The following is a 14,620-nucleotide window of genomic DNA, read 5'->3' as shown; positions in this document are numbered from 1 at the left end:
ATTCTTACTTGTAGCTTCTAGCAGGATAAAGTAAACACCTTACAAAATAATTTTTTTAATTTATTTTGGGTAAATTTTACTTGGTTAGAAGCAAGCCTTCACAGTGCACCTAATGAATGCTTAGGCTAGAATATGCTAATACAGCCAATTCCCTGTCAAAACACAACAGGAACATTTTATAGAAAGGTTCTAGGAATGGCATGTAACTTGGGAAAACTACAAAGAGTATCTGCAATAGTTACTGTTGTATTGAAAACAGTCCCCTAATTCATGGAAGAAATTTGAGAGCTTGTGAATCTGTGTCTTGCAATGGAGACAGATACATTGTGGGACCCTGAAGATGTGTAATTAATGCTAACATGTAGCAAGTAGTATTCAGGATTAAAGCATAAAATCTACAGTAGTATCTTCGGTGAATTCAGGTGCACTATATCTCTGTGTGTGTGAAAAAAGCTAATGCTAAGTTGCAATCTTCCAGTCTCTAATCAATTAGAGATAGCAGAGACCCCAGCCCTGGGTGCATCATGTACCCAGGGAATTCAGGTGGATTTCTTAGCTACATGCTACCTTCTTAGCTTTGGGTCTGTGCTGAAGGGAATAGCACTATAACTGCAAACACCTCAAAAACACTTCCTTCTACTCATCAGTCTCATGTATGTTTTGCTGTGTTTCTATCAAACACTATTAATCCAGAAACTATTTTTGTGGAGGTCCTAGACCTTTTGATGGCATGGTGAATGTGAGGAATGATAGGTGGTGCTGAACGTCGTGTGTGTATCGTTCACATGAGGCTGTGCTATCCGAGCAATTTGCCCCAGGGCTGCATAAAGTGAACAGAAGACATTTGATTACTGTGCAACTCCGTAAATGAAGAGTGTGTAAGGGAGGCATGGTTTTCAATTATGTCTTGTTTGAGACCATATCTCGGTAGTCCTTCAGCTTCAAGAAAGGCTCAGATGATTAACTCCGTGTCCTTACTACCTCTTCCAGGCTAGTCACAGGGAAATGGTATGGATACTACAGTGGTCCTGGACAGTAAAAAGGAAGCTGAAAAGAGTATGTTTGCTGCTTGGCATCACCAGAAGACCATCTGGGTTTAGTTTTGTCCTAAATTCAGATTGTGCTGCATCTAACTTAGCTCTTTCAACAGTGATGAGTCTCTTGACATGAGTGAAGCTCAGAGCACTTTGCAAAGCAGCATTGTGATTTCTCTTATTTAAAGATGAGACTGAGGCTCAAGGAGGAAAAATGTGTTTGCTAATGGCCTTTAATTTATATTTGTTGAAAAATAGAAATTCTAAGATGGATAGTAGTCATTTCAAGCTTTCACTGTAGCTAATGAAGCTCTGTTTGAATCATGTAGTGTCCAGGCTCTTAGGTACAGGTCACAGATTTCTCTAGATCATTTCAGGAGTGAAGGCTGAATCTCAAGGTGCTGCTCTCTGTTGTTCCATACTCAGATGTAATTGAGTCTGGACAGTATGGACATGCATGATCAGCACTAATCTGTCAGCATAACGTCCTGTAAAATCCTGAAGTTGTATGCCCAACCACCACAGAGAAGAAAATCAATGATGGGCTCTGTTCAATAAGTGGTTGAGGTTGCCTGAGCTCATCCTAGACTAAGAATGCATGGGTACACCCCACAAGAGAGTGACACTCTGTGATGGACTGTGACAGTGCAAAGAGCATACTCTGTGTTATGTCCAATGAGCATTCCTGTTGTAACATGGTCCATGGCCTGCATGCCAGAGTGTGCCTTCAGTTGCTGCCTTCAGATAAATTAGTGAGAAATGGTTGGTTTGTTGTACTGAGAAGAAAACAGTCCTCCTTACTTGTGTAAATGCAGGCAAAGGAAGACTAGTATAATATTTGTCTATGGTAGGGCAATGTCATCTAGTTACCAGTCTACCAGCTGTCAGGCTCCTGACTCACATGTAATGCAAACTTGACTATTTTTTATCCTCCACTTCACAGCAAAATTTCAAAGTCCTTCTAGGTCTTATGGGCTTTTTTTGATAGTGTCTTATTGCAGTGTTTCCTAAGAGCACCTTTGAGGTAGTATTTTCAAGGTATCGATGCTGCCTGGCCCTTGAGTGCACTTAGCGGCATGAAGGGACGTTCTTCAAAGCCATCCTGAGTGCAGGCTGAGGTCTGAGAGGTCTCCAGGACCTGTGAGAAACATTTGTGGTGAAAACCAAGGTCAGACCTACATGCCTTTGGGAACACTGGATATGTTTATCACTGGGGTGGAGGCAGAGGGAGGGAATGTTTGGTTTTTTGCTGGGGTTATATTTTGTTCCTGTAGCTGGAAGGTTTTGCTACGTTGTTCAGTAATTGCTCCAGGTGGAAAATCATTTCCCACCTTGCAGCAAAAGTATGCCTGGCAAGGCGAGAAGTGTTTTGGGAGCAGCACTTCATAGAGTTGATTTTCAGCCAAAGTCAAGTCCCTCTGGGAGCAGTTACAAGTGGTGATATTTCTTAGCAAGCTTGAAGCTACTGTGACTTTGGGGACTGAGGAAATCTCTTGCTCTCTACAGGAGCTGCACAAGCGATATCATCACATATCACTTTTTCTTCTGCCTAGACACAGTTAAGGTGGGCCCTTGAAGCTCTCAGACCCAATCTGGAGCAGGAAAGAGGCCATACTGCCATAGAAAAGCAAAAGGCTTAGTATAAACAACATGTGAATTACTGAGATCCAGAACTGTTTGAATACTTCTGTGACCCATTCTTCAGACCTAGAAGTCCCATTTATTTTTTAATTATAGCATCAATGTTCTTTGAAGAAATAATCTTCGGGACATTCATGAAGGAATTTCAAATTAGTAAATTTCAGAAGGGATGAAACAAAAGTATTTTACCAAAGCACGTATTGATGGAAGTCTGGAAATTGCATGCTTTTGAAAAAAAAAATCTATCAATCACAGTGCCTTTATCTGGAGGAATCACACTGGTTACAAAATATATACATCAGAATCTATTGGTCACTCAGATGCAATCATATTGCAATTGTAGTAGTATATATGTGTTTTTCATGGCTGGTCTTTGGAAAGGAGCCCGGTTGTAGCCACAGAGAGCCAGTAGTTTAGCATCTAAATAAATTACTTCGTTTTTCATATATTCTGGAAAAAACTCTCAGCTGGTGTGAACAAGGTAGAATATTTAGCCTATCCTCTAGTTTTTGTTTCTTATTTTTTTTTAAATCAGGGACCCATATATTCACTGAACAGTTTAGCTTCTCATCTGTCTTTTTGTTTCTTTTAATCTTGCTCCAGGTGTTTAAGAAGTGGGCAGCAGCAGTATTTCAGTAACCTGCTTTCGACATTATTTGCATACCTTTGTGTTTTACCATGGTGATCAATGCTCAACTGTAGTGGAACTTCAGTCAGTAAATTTTATGTGGAACTGCTGGAGTAATTTTTTTTTAATTAGTCCATTCTAGGAATTTTAATGTCCCTTTATAAATATTTATATTTTCAATATGTCTTCATTTAATTGAAAAGGTTTTTCATATTTTTTTCAGACAACCAGAGGTGCACGAAGACATGTCAACACTGACCTTTTAGCTTCTCTATTTCTTTTAGTTCATCCACATTTTGTTTGTCCATGTATATTATATTTTAGTTTGTTTATGTTTTTCCTTCATGAGCTGTTGGAACAGACGGTGTTTTCCATGCAAACACCTTAATAAACGGCAAAGAAAGAAAATATGCTATTGCATACTAGCCACTGTCATGTAGTAGACTGTTCTTGAATACTGTAATCAGTGTGCAATGCTACTAGGAATCCACACTGAAATAATGTTTGTCCAGAACTTTCTGGCACACAAATACAAGGCATTTAATACTGTATTCTGGTTTGTGCAATGAAAGAGTATTGGGTTTGGGCTCTGTGGTTTGGAATCTCTATGAACATATCACAAAGTCATGGATAAAACTGAATGGGGACCTTTAGAATTGGCTAGCATGTGCAAAACATTCATATTTTTAAGTAATCCTGCTAATTTAATGATTTTAATTTTTGCATTGTAGTGTTTTTGTTCCTTTAATTTTATTGAAAAATCTTCTTTGGCAAATAAATCCCCTGTAGCTGCTGAGTCTGCCTGCTAAAAGAGAGTCCTGTGTAGCACAAGTTAGTGACACATCAATAACTTACACTGATTAATTCAACTTCGTGTAAATCACAATGAAAAATTTTTGCTGCAGCTCAAAGGTGATCAACAAGATGCTACAGCTGAAAAATACTTCCTCTTGAGTTTTTGCTGAATAGGTTTTTTTTACTTTTTCAAATTTTGATGATTGTTACATACTTCTAGAAGAGCCTGGTGGAAAAGGTTTGTTCTTTTTGTTCTCTGTCACTTGAAATAAAACTTATTTTGCTATTAGTGCATGTGAGTCCCAAAATTGAAAAAATGAATTCTTGCAGCTCAACCTTAGACTGAAACTTAATAACATGTATGATTTGGTTTTCCCAGCTTATACAAGTCTTTGTCTGAAGGAATGAGTCTGAAGAACCAGCCCAACTGTGCTTTCAGTACTCCTGAAGGTGGACTGCAGGGAAGGGAAGATGTTGTGACCCTAACTTATGGCCAGATTGAAGATCTGGCAGCTCAGCTGCAGCAAACTCGATCAGAGCAAAAGGATACCAAGCTGAAGCTCCAGAAAGCCCTGGAAGCTTCGCAGGAGGCCAATGAAAAAGTTCAGAAGTAAGTCCCTTGCCTTCCAACAAAAATTACAGTTGTAATCCATATGAAACATTTTTTTCTGGTATTTTGTCTATAACTGAAAGTGTGGCAATACTCAGAAAAGGTCCTTTAAAACGATTCCTTCTTTGTCAGCTCATTTCCTACTCAGTGTGAAGCTGATCATTTTAACAGTTTTGTGCTATTAGGCAAGTCGGGGTACCTCTCATTACTGTTACGGAAATTGCTTCTTACATGTGCAAGGCACAGAGAAAGTCTTTCCATCTCCTATGAATGGTTTTCACTGTCTTTTTACCCTGTGGCAATCCTATGGCAGCAGAGTATTTCCCCTTATAATTGCATGGTAGAATATTACAGTTCTCATTTTTGGTCTGTTACACATCTGGCAGATTTCATGCCACGGTAAATGCTTACAGGATTGTTTAAGGGTGGCTTCAAAATCTCACTGAGAGCCACAGGAAGTCTCTGAGTCAGTGAACAGAGATTGTATTCTCTTTCCCATCGTAAGTTTCCCTGTTAAAAGGTTACTGAGCTCCAAAACCTGAAGCGCACCTCTACTGAAGTACTTATTGTCATGTTTGTTATTACTAGTGCCTCTCGACAGTCTGGCACTTCTCATCTCTGCATTACATTCATCAGCTGCAAAATTCTCCTCTCTCACCCTTCCAAGGTGGTTGATGCTGAACTGATGCAAATTGTCCCGTCTGTCCATATATGTCTTCAACTTTAATGTTTGCAGCATATTAACAGAGTAGCCAGAAACTGGCTTATAATATATTGCAAGGACCTAACAAAAGCTTTTCCTGTTTAAAAAAAATACATGCTGAGTTCTTGTATTTAAAAAAAAGTTATATTCCTATATTTTTAATTAACTTGTAGCTATATAAAATATAATTAAGATGACTATATATGAAAATACATATTTTTAGTCATCTCTTTAAAACCTCCAGTGGTTGTTTGATAATCACTTAAGTCTTTATTCTGAGCACTTAGATATATTTGAAACTTCAGGAGGTGTGCACTTGATAAAAATAAACCCATGAAAAAAAATTAAAGCATGGTAAAGAGAATATTGATTGAACCTTTCTGTACGTTGTTTTAAGTTGTTACATCTAATTTTATTTATAAATGTTTAATACTATAGCTATTTAAGCAGAGGTTGGGTTTTCACTGGCTTTTTTCTTTCCCAAAGTGAAGCAGTCTTGTTTAATCCCATGTAGCCAGGGTGGCTAAAGTAGAAGTGCAGCCACAAACTGAATTAAAGTAGTGGTGGTGCACTGCTATAGTGAAAAGAATTTACGTAATTTAACATGCTCAACTACTTGGGAAAATTTTGGTCAGGTTAGTTTTCATTATTGTTAAGATCAGACGACTGAGCCTATAGCAAAATTAAACAATTGGTTGAAGTCTTTTGATGACAATAGCATGCCCTTTTTACCACGAAACTGTGGAAATGCTCTGCGCGTCTTCCCAGCACCCGGAGTCATCCACCCCCATCTTATAATTCAACCTGCAAACAGATTAAGCAGCTGAGTTTGTGGAAAGTGTGTTTACTTTGAGCTAAGAACCCTTGTGTGACACTATAGAGATTCCTCTGACACCTCTGGGAGAGCTACACAGACAGTTTGTACTCATCAGCAGGGAAACCGGGCTGAGAATTCCCAATTTCTTTGTAACCTCAACTGCTTCATACAAATCAGTGTTTGGCAATTAGGCAGGAACTCATTTGTTAGCTTAGCATTTTATTTTGAAGATGTAGGATGTTCTACATTTCAAAAAAGAACTGACAATTTATAAACCTGTCAACAGAAAGGCTTCTTGGTATTAATTACAGTAGTATTAATTATTAGCTCTGCCACAAGAGGATGCTTAATGTAGTTTAAAATGTGACACTAAAATTCATAGACTAAAGACCATTCTAAAATATGTTTTCTTGACTTTTTAAATGATGAACTAAAATTGAATTCTGACATATGAAGGAAGTAGTTTTATCAGCTATATAAAGTAGTTTCTCAATATTATTCAGTAAAATAGCAACAGTTAAAAATCAGAAGAGTAAAATAATTATGACCATTAAGAAAGAGCATAATTGTAATTAATAAAATAATGTTGAGAAAGGATGTTTTTTGTATCTTCATACAATGGAGTGTACTAGTTTTACACTGCCTTTGCTAATCTGTTCTCTGGCAACACTAAAGAATTTTTTAATATTCTTAAAAACTTCAGTGTTCGCATTCAGCATGATATGCAGAGCTTAAAAGAGAGTTGTAATTCTCCACAGCATTGCCATCATGTCAGCCATTTGTGTACCCGCCCGCAGTTGTTGCTTTCTAAACATGAGACCCAAGTCACAATAGTGGTCCTGTGCTTTCTGTCAGGACAAAAAGCATCTAAAAAATTTCTTGATCCTGTCTGACACGAAACAGCAGCTGTGAACCAGAAGGGGGATGTCTTGGTATCTACTTATAGTGAACTTGGACATAGTAAACATCTGTTTATACTGAAGTAGGATGAACATCTCACATTGGCTCACTGCAGTGTGAGATATAAATTGAGACTGTGTGCTCTTGCCTGTGAAGATGATTCACCATCCTAAGAGGGGTGCTGGTGTGAAACAAGAAATGTTGATGCTCAGAGACCACACAGATTTAGCTGCATTTGTTTGAATCTGTTTTGATTTTGAGACACTATCAAGATACACTTAGACTTTTAAGAGGGTGCTATTCTTTATAAAGCAAGTACACATTTTAACTGTGGTCTGTGTAAATAAATACATGTATGTGTACACATGACACAATACATATTTATTCAGTAGAAAGTCATGATCTGCACAGTAATATTTTTAATCAATACTCTGGAATGACTATGAATATACTTTTCTATATTGAATTAATGTTTCTATTTCATGATTACATAGAATTAGGACAGGAGTGCAGAATTCACCAGGAGTGCTGGTATAGTGCCACAGGCCCCCTGCAAGTTTGTCCTGCGTGAGAAGCCAGGAGCCAGCTGGTGCAGTCCCAGCAGGGAAATGGGGCTGACCTGGAGAAGGTGGCTGGGAGAGCCTGTGAATTAATTAATACCTCTGCCAACAGAGGAACAAGGCATTTTAAAAATGTCCTTCCAGCTGGAACCTCTGGGATTGTGGAGTGGTTGCTGATGTCAGTGAGATCAGAGGAGGTTATAATGTAATACCAAATCAATATTAGCCAATTATCAGTAAAGGTTGAGGCCACTTTTGATGTGGTTTTTCCAGGAAATGTTCTATTTTTCTGCAACAACTTTGCAGCTGGAGTGAATTTTAATGCAATTTGTCTATTGGGGGCTTCTATTTCTTTCTCATAATTTAATGATTCTAGCTCAGTAGAGCGCAGCTCTGCATGTGAGCACAGCTACACTTGCACACTCGTGTAGCTGTGTAAAGTGGCAGAGGAGGGTGAGTAGATAGAATTTCTGTGTAATCCTCTAAAAATGAGCACAAATCCACAAAGTAACAGTGCAATGCTAAAATATAAAGGTATGAAAATAAGCATAAATAGTGAGAAGAATCCTGCTGGGGTACTTTGTTGAGGTAGTTCTGGCTATGAATAAAGCTAATATCAAAGTGATGTAAACCAGAAGTCATTGTCCTTAACTGTTTATTAGAGACCTTTTCTTTCAATTCTTTTTTCTTTCTTTTAAGGAGGAGGTCATGACAGTTACAGCTTTGGAGAAAATATTTCAGTTGATTGGATACATATGAAAACTAAGTGGTCTTCTGAACTAAATTCTATTCTTAATAATATTTGCTTTACCCCTTAAGACCTAATTTTTTTGACCACCTAAATTTCATTGTGACTTGAACACACCCTTTATTTGTTTCGTCCTGAATTTCCCTCCAGTATTTTTGAAAGTGCTTTCTCTGCTTTTGTACTTGTTCACTTATTTTCTTAGCTGATGCTGATATATAAGTTGATCTATGAAACAACAAAAACAAACAGTTCTTATCAAGAGTTGACACAGTTGAAAGGAATACAAAAAATGGAAAGAAATAAGAGGCAAGCATTTATTAAGTAATTAGTGTCCCCCTCTTCTGCAAGTAAAACTAATCTGCCTTCTGAGTGCGGGAGCTGTGTACGTTTCACATCGATGTCCAACACGTTCTTCAGTGCTGGCTGGAGGGTCTAATCTTTCCCAGAATGATCAGAGCAGTGCAGTTCAAGAACAAGGATGAATATTTGAATAATCACACCACAATGTGAGGTGACCCTCCGACAGGGGACTGACCAGATACACATATGGATTTTGGGAAGAAGCTCTGATGCTCTTTTTTAACACAGCTGTGAGAAGAATGTGACTAAGACCCAGTAGTCTTTCTGGAGTATAGCTGGCAAAGGAAACCATGAGGAGAAGAGAATTTAACACATGGGTGTAAGGGAGTCCGCTTCATTGATGCGATCTGAGGGGAATGTCTAATGACTGGAAGAATCAAACTTGGCAATGAAAACACAAAGCTCTTTTCATCAATTCTAAAGCTGCAGATGGTTACCTCCAGCCTTGCCTATTCAGTGTGGGGTTGTATAAAATGGCACTTTGGTGAATACTAATAGATCAAAACAAAGATTTAATAACATAAAGATGTGGTGTTCATTTTTAAATGAGGATACAGGTCAGTGTCTCAGAAAAGAGTGAAATAAGTATCTTTATGTATGGGTCTAAAGTCTCTGGAGATTTTTAACTGCAAACATATCTTTAGTGTGCAGATTGTATTCAGTACAGGGGAGCTATGCAGGGAACAGGCGAAAAGCAAGATTTCTGAATTATTATACTAATTGAGCCTCTTTGCAACATGCAAATGTTGTTAACTAGTTATCTCCCTTTTAAAATCATACCTACATATATTTAGCTGAAGTATACATTGTAGCTTGTATGCGTTCAGCTACTTGTTGTGGAAAAGAATGGAGCTAGTTAATTAGAAATTGGAGGCAGAAGCACTTCACAAAAGAAACAAGTTGTACATTCACTGGGACTTAAAGCTGTTTGTTTTGGGGGAACCACCAAGTCTTAGAAAACGTGGTTGGGTTTATTTTAAATTTGAGATAGAGATTTCTTTCATTTTCTTCTTTCAAAACAATTAATATTATTTGATTTCTTACTCTATTAAGATGCTATATTTGATGTTGAGACTTTTCTTTTAAAACTATACAGTGCTTTTTTTGTTGGTTTTTTTACTTATAAAATTGTATTCTGGTACATGTCAGATCAAAACATTAAATACTGGAGGCTAGGAGTACAATTTAATAGGTATTAATAGTTTCACTGATTTATGTCGGTAAATAATTTAGCACATATCAAAAGTGATTTTCCTTTTAATGATAACTACTGTGCTGTCAGCTACTGTGAAATTCTGCTGAGTTTGAATAGTTGGTAATCTTTTAATATCATATGGGAAATAATTTAACTGGTGCTGGTGTTTTGAAATGTAAAGTAAGTCCTGGTGTCTTGTTGAAGAATGTAGATACAGAGCTAGTTTCTTAGTTACAGCAAATTGACTTTGCTCTGCCACACTAAGTTGCATTCATTTGTCCCACTTAAGGGTATGACCTGTAGCTTACTGAGAAACAGATGCTGGTGGGTACATTCAAAAGACAAGTGAGTGAGGGCAAGGTGCTGAGAATCTTATACTTGCTATAGCAATCCACAGAAGTCAGTGGATATCAGAGTTTGTATGGAAGGAAATGGAAAGCAAAGGAAGACAACTTTTGTAGCAGTCTGAGATACCAATGCAAATTAGCAAAGGTTCTGGACTTTCAGAATTGGATCGAAACTTATTAAAGGGAATTCAAAGTGGAAAAAACTCCTTGATGAGGACTGATGTGTTGGCTGCCTCATACAATGATTAAAAGCAGATTATAAGCTCCATGGGGCCCATCAGAGATACACAATCTCCACAGGCAGGGTTTTATGGTGTTTAGGAAACCCACACTAGCCAGATGGAAGATTCCCAGACACGTAAAACTACCACATACCCTGAAGAATTCTGCAGAGCCGATGCAAATTTATTTGGCATACCAGACATGAATAGGAACATGAGAAAGTCCAAAACACAAAATCTAGTAACAGTCACTCATATCACATGCGAAAGTATTACCATAGAGTAGCAATAACAGACAGTGTGAATGTACTGGATTTAAGGGCAATAGGCTGGAGTAGTCTGCTTTAGTCAGTGAGGAAATCAGACTAATTGAAACGTGAAAAAAGTCATGCTTGATCTAACTGAAAGCAGTACATAGCAGGATCAGAATTTATTTAAATACTTGGAATTCTGCATTAACACCAGTGATTCCTCTCAGAAAAATTCCCCTCAGACTGCACTAATATACATGGTGAAATGATGAATTAAACAGTCTTGCAGAGATACCTGTTTGTTGTAATAAAAAAAAATGAGTAAGCCAATGAGGTTATGTGCAGCCTCAGAGAAATTCAACATATAGACAGAAATCAATTCTCTGAGTCTGAAGGAAATAAAATATGGAACTAGTATTCAAATCTAAGGTGAGCTGAACAAATTCAGTCATCGCTAGCATATTCTCTGGACTGCTATCGTTACACATTTCTGCATCACTAGGCAGATCTTGTTTCCCTTGGTAAGGCTAATGTACTATTCATACTGTACAAAAGGAAATATATAAGTTTTAGAAAGCTGGAATTAAATGTATTTTCCTTATTTGATTATATTATCTTTATTGAATGATGCCAGTTTTTTAATTGTGCACTTCATATTGCAGTCCAGGTAAAATGTGATGGAGGAAATGCCTAATAACTCAGTACCAGTAATACTGGTAACTTCTCAGCTTAAAGAAGAAAGGGCTTGGATAAGTATAAGCAGAAAACTTCTAGCTGAAAAAATCATAAGACAATTGACTTTTTGTCTTTTCTGCCTGGATTCCCTGGAGACCGAAATGGAGAAGCACATGCTGAGTCAGAGTGATGCATGCTGGTTTCAGAGATCCGTGCAGAGCAGTGTGACCTCAGACATTTCTTTCAAAAGTGTCCTTGGCATCTGCCCCTGTCCCAACCTTTGTTTCCTAAGCAGTTGTGTGGGAGCAGGGATTCCCCTCCAGGATGTGACAGAATGGATCTGAGTTTCCTCCTCCATCTGTGGAGATCCTGGTTCAGATCTCCTGTGCCTCAGAGGAGCGTTTATGCCACACAGGTGTGGTCTGGATGCTCCCTATTCCCTGCTTTGAAGCAGTACTGTGTAGCAGAAAACAGTGCAGACTGCTTGGATCAGAAAGGAGCAAATCGTCTACTCACCTCTGAGAACAAGACGTGTTTCTGACACTTACCTTTAGGGTTTTTTCTCAGTTTTATCCAATGCCTCTTGAACATAAATACAAAACCAGTATCTGAACTTGCATCTCCCATTTTCCAGGTGGGCACCCTTGATCGCCACCAACAGAATCACACCTTCAAGTCTAATAGCATTTCATATGTTTCTTCTGTAGAAGTTCACAGTTTCAGAAAGTGTAGAAGTCTCTTCATCCCTGGAGTGTACTGCTGTCTGAGAAGTGGCAGATGTGAGTTAAAACCAGGTTTTCCTTAGCTTGGCTGAATGCTCTAACTGAAAGTACTATTTTTGATGTTTGTTTTGGAAAGGAGGGCTGGTAGCACTGCTGTTATCTTTGTCATCTTAAAAGAAATTTGTGGCCTCTGTTTTAGAGAAGGCAGCATGAGGACTTCTGGACAACCTGGAGCAAGACTCTAAAAGCAAGGGACTGCCCTTAGTAGAGCCGGTTGTGGTATCAGTACTGAAAGTCTCATACAGTTATAATGTGTGATATTGCCAGAGCAGATTATGGGATATCCTTCTCCTGGATATTTTGGATGTCATAAATTATAGTGAGGCCTGTAGCATCTGACAGTTTATGATCAGTGCCAGTATTATGTTCAGTGGTGCACTTAACAGAATGAAGACAAAAAAATCCCAACCAAAGGGAATGACAGGTTTGCCTTTTGTGCATTCCTTGCACAGCCAAGATATCCACTGGCTGCAGGGATTCCAGTTTCACATGGATGAAGAATGCAAAACTGCACATACAGTCTAAGTCAAGTATTTGTTTTCTTTTTGCAGCTATGGTTTACTTTTACTTAACCTCTGTACATTGTGGATTGCAGTGCAGATATTGTTTTGTTAAAGTATGGGTAGTTACAATATAAACACAAATATTTATTGTCATTTGAATATTTATCATCTCAGCCTTTCACAAAAATAAAAGCAGTGCTGAAACTTCATTCTCTCAAACACTAAAATGTATTCTATGAAAGTCAAATGTTTTCAGAGTCAACATAATCACAGCATCCCAGTTTTTGACCTGTGTGTTCATTTACAGTTTACTTATAGCTGCTTCAGAGAGATGGAAGTTTGTAGATTACAACATGGTTTTATTGATTTATCAGTAGCAAAATACACTAAGTCTACACTCAGTAAACTGGATCGGCTAGCTCTTGGGCTTGTATTGTATAACATCAGCTTGTTGTGGAATACTTCAGAACAAAATCAGAATGTTGGCATAGTTAACTTCAGTGGTGTAAATCAGACTTGCAAAGACTAATATTTAGTAAGACCAATAACACAAACAAATTAGATTTTGAAGTTGTTTGCCCAATAGGAAGAAGCATGCTGACACAGTATTTGTAAGCTTATAGTTAACTATTCTATGACAAATTATTAAATAACTTTGAACAGCAGATTGAGTGCTCCTTGAAGAATAGCAAGAAAACTTTTTCTCAGACTTGCTTTTTTTTCCAAGATGATAAAAAGAGTGTCACAGCAAATACTCATTTACTTTAATATTTTATATCCAAATAAAATAAGTCCATGGCATTTACATTGCCGTTACTAAATAGTATTTGGTTTGTTTGCAAGAGTCATTTATTTGTGGCTTGGCTGAAGGAATAAAAATAAATTTGCGGTTCTTTCTGTTAATACTCATACTGTTTCTTACATATGCAAAAGATTGAATACTGTAAATGTATATGCAGAAGCTCAAAAAGAAAGCCCAGACTTTCTGAAGCTACTGAATTATGTATAATCTTTTAGAGAATTGATGGGACAGTTCTTTACAACAACAAAATGAAATAACTGACTAAGCCAACAAGGTATTTAATTTTAAGCAAACTGGAAATCATTTAAATTTTTCCACTGCTTAAAATTAAGTATACCTTTACTAAAGCAGGGGCTAGTTATCTGAGAAAAAAATTAAAGTTCATGTTTCTGAGCTACTTCTGAGCCATTAATTAATAGCCAGATTTTTCCATAAGGCTTTTTTTTAAAAAACAGATTTTGTAGAAGGGCACCATCAGCTGTGTTTATGAGAGCTAACAACAGCTTTAACCCCATCATCACCACTGTTGCTTTATTGGCAAGTTCCTCAACTTTCTACATTTATGCTGTGATGTAGGTATAAGGATGTAGATCTAAACACTGAGCTGTTGGAAGGCATAAATCTTTAGGACCAAATTTTATCATTTCAGCTTCAGATCATGGAATTCTTATCCATAGAAAGTATCAGAATTCAGCCTTTGAATGAAAGACACTGCAGATATTGGAAATATGTACAATAAAATTATTTTATTTAGCACTTTATTCTTTGCCTCACAATATATGCCCAAATATATTAGTATATATTCTTCAATGAATAAATACTATGGCAGAATACTTTGTGTGGGGAAGATATATTAGTATAAGGTAAAACTGCTGGTTTTCCATAAGCAGACAACACAGACTTCCAGGAAGTATTTGGCAAGAAAATCCAGGAGACTCTTGCCTATTCATATCAGCACAAACTTCATGGAAATGTAAGGATACACTGTAAGGAGTAGACTCCCATGTCAAGATTTCTCCTAAAAGAAGAGAACAGCTGTGACATCAAA

The 14,620-nt window shown here is 37.5% G+C and overlaps 1 protein-coding gene across 6 annotated transcripts in view; it reads left to right on the top strand.

Annotated features, from left to right (window-relative positions):
* Positions 1-14,620, top strand: part of MIPOL1 (mirror-image polydactyly 1) — a 191,970-nt gene that overhangs the window by 164,662 nt on the left and 12,688 nt on the right. For all 6 annotated transcript variants that reach the window (XM_048306214.1, XM_048306216.1, XM_048306212.1 and 3 more), the window contains one exon: positions 4,478-4,708. In XM_048306214.1, the coding sequence (XP_048162171.1) occupies positions 4,478-4,708 (231 nt within the window). The remainder of the gene's footprint in view (positions 1-4,477; positions 4,709-14,620) is intronic.

The sequence above is a fragment of the Corvus hawaiiensis genome, chromosome 6 (assembly GCF_020740725.1).
Source record: "Corvus hawaiiensis isolate bCorHaw1 chromosome 6, bCorHaw1.pri.cur, whole genome shotgun sequence".
In the NCBI taxonomy this organism is placed as follows: Eukaryota; Metazoa; Chordata; class Aves; order Passeriformes; family Corvidae; genus Corvus; species Corvus hawaiiensis.
The sequence above is the reverse complement of the archived record's forward strand: the minus strand, read 5'-3'. Positions and strand labels throughout refer to the sequence as shown.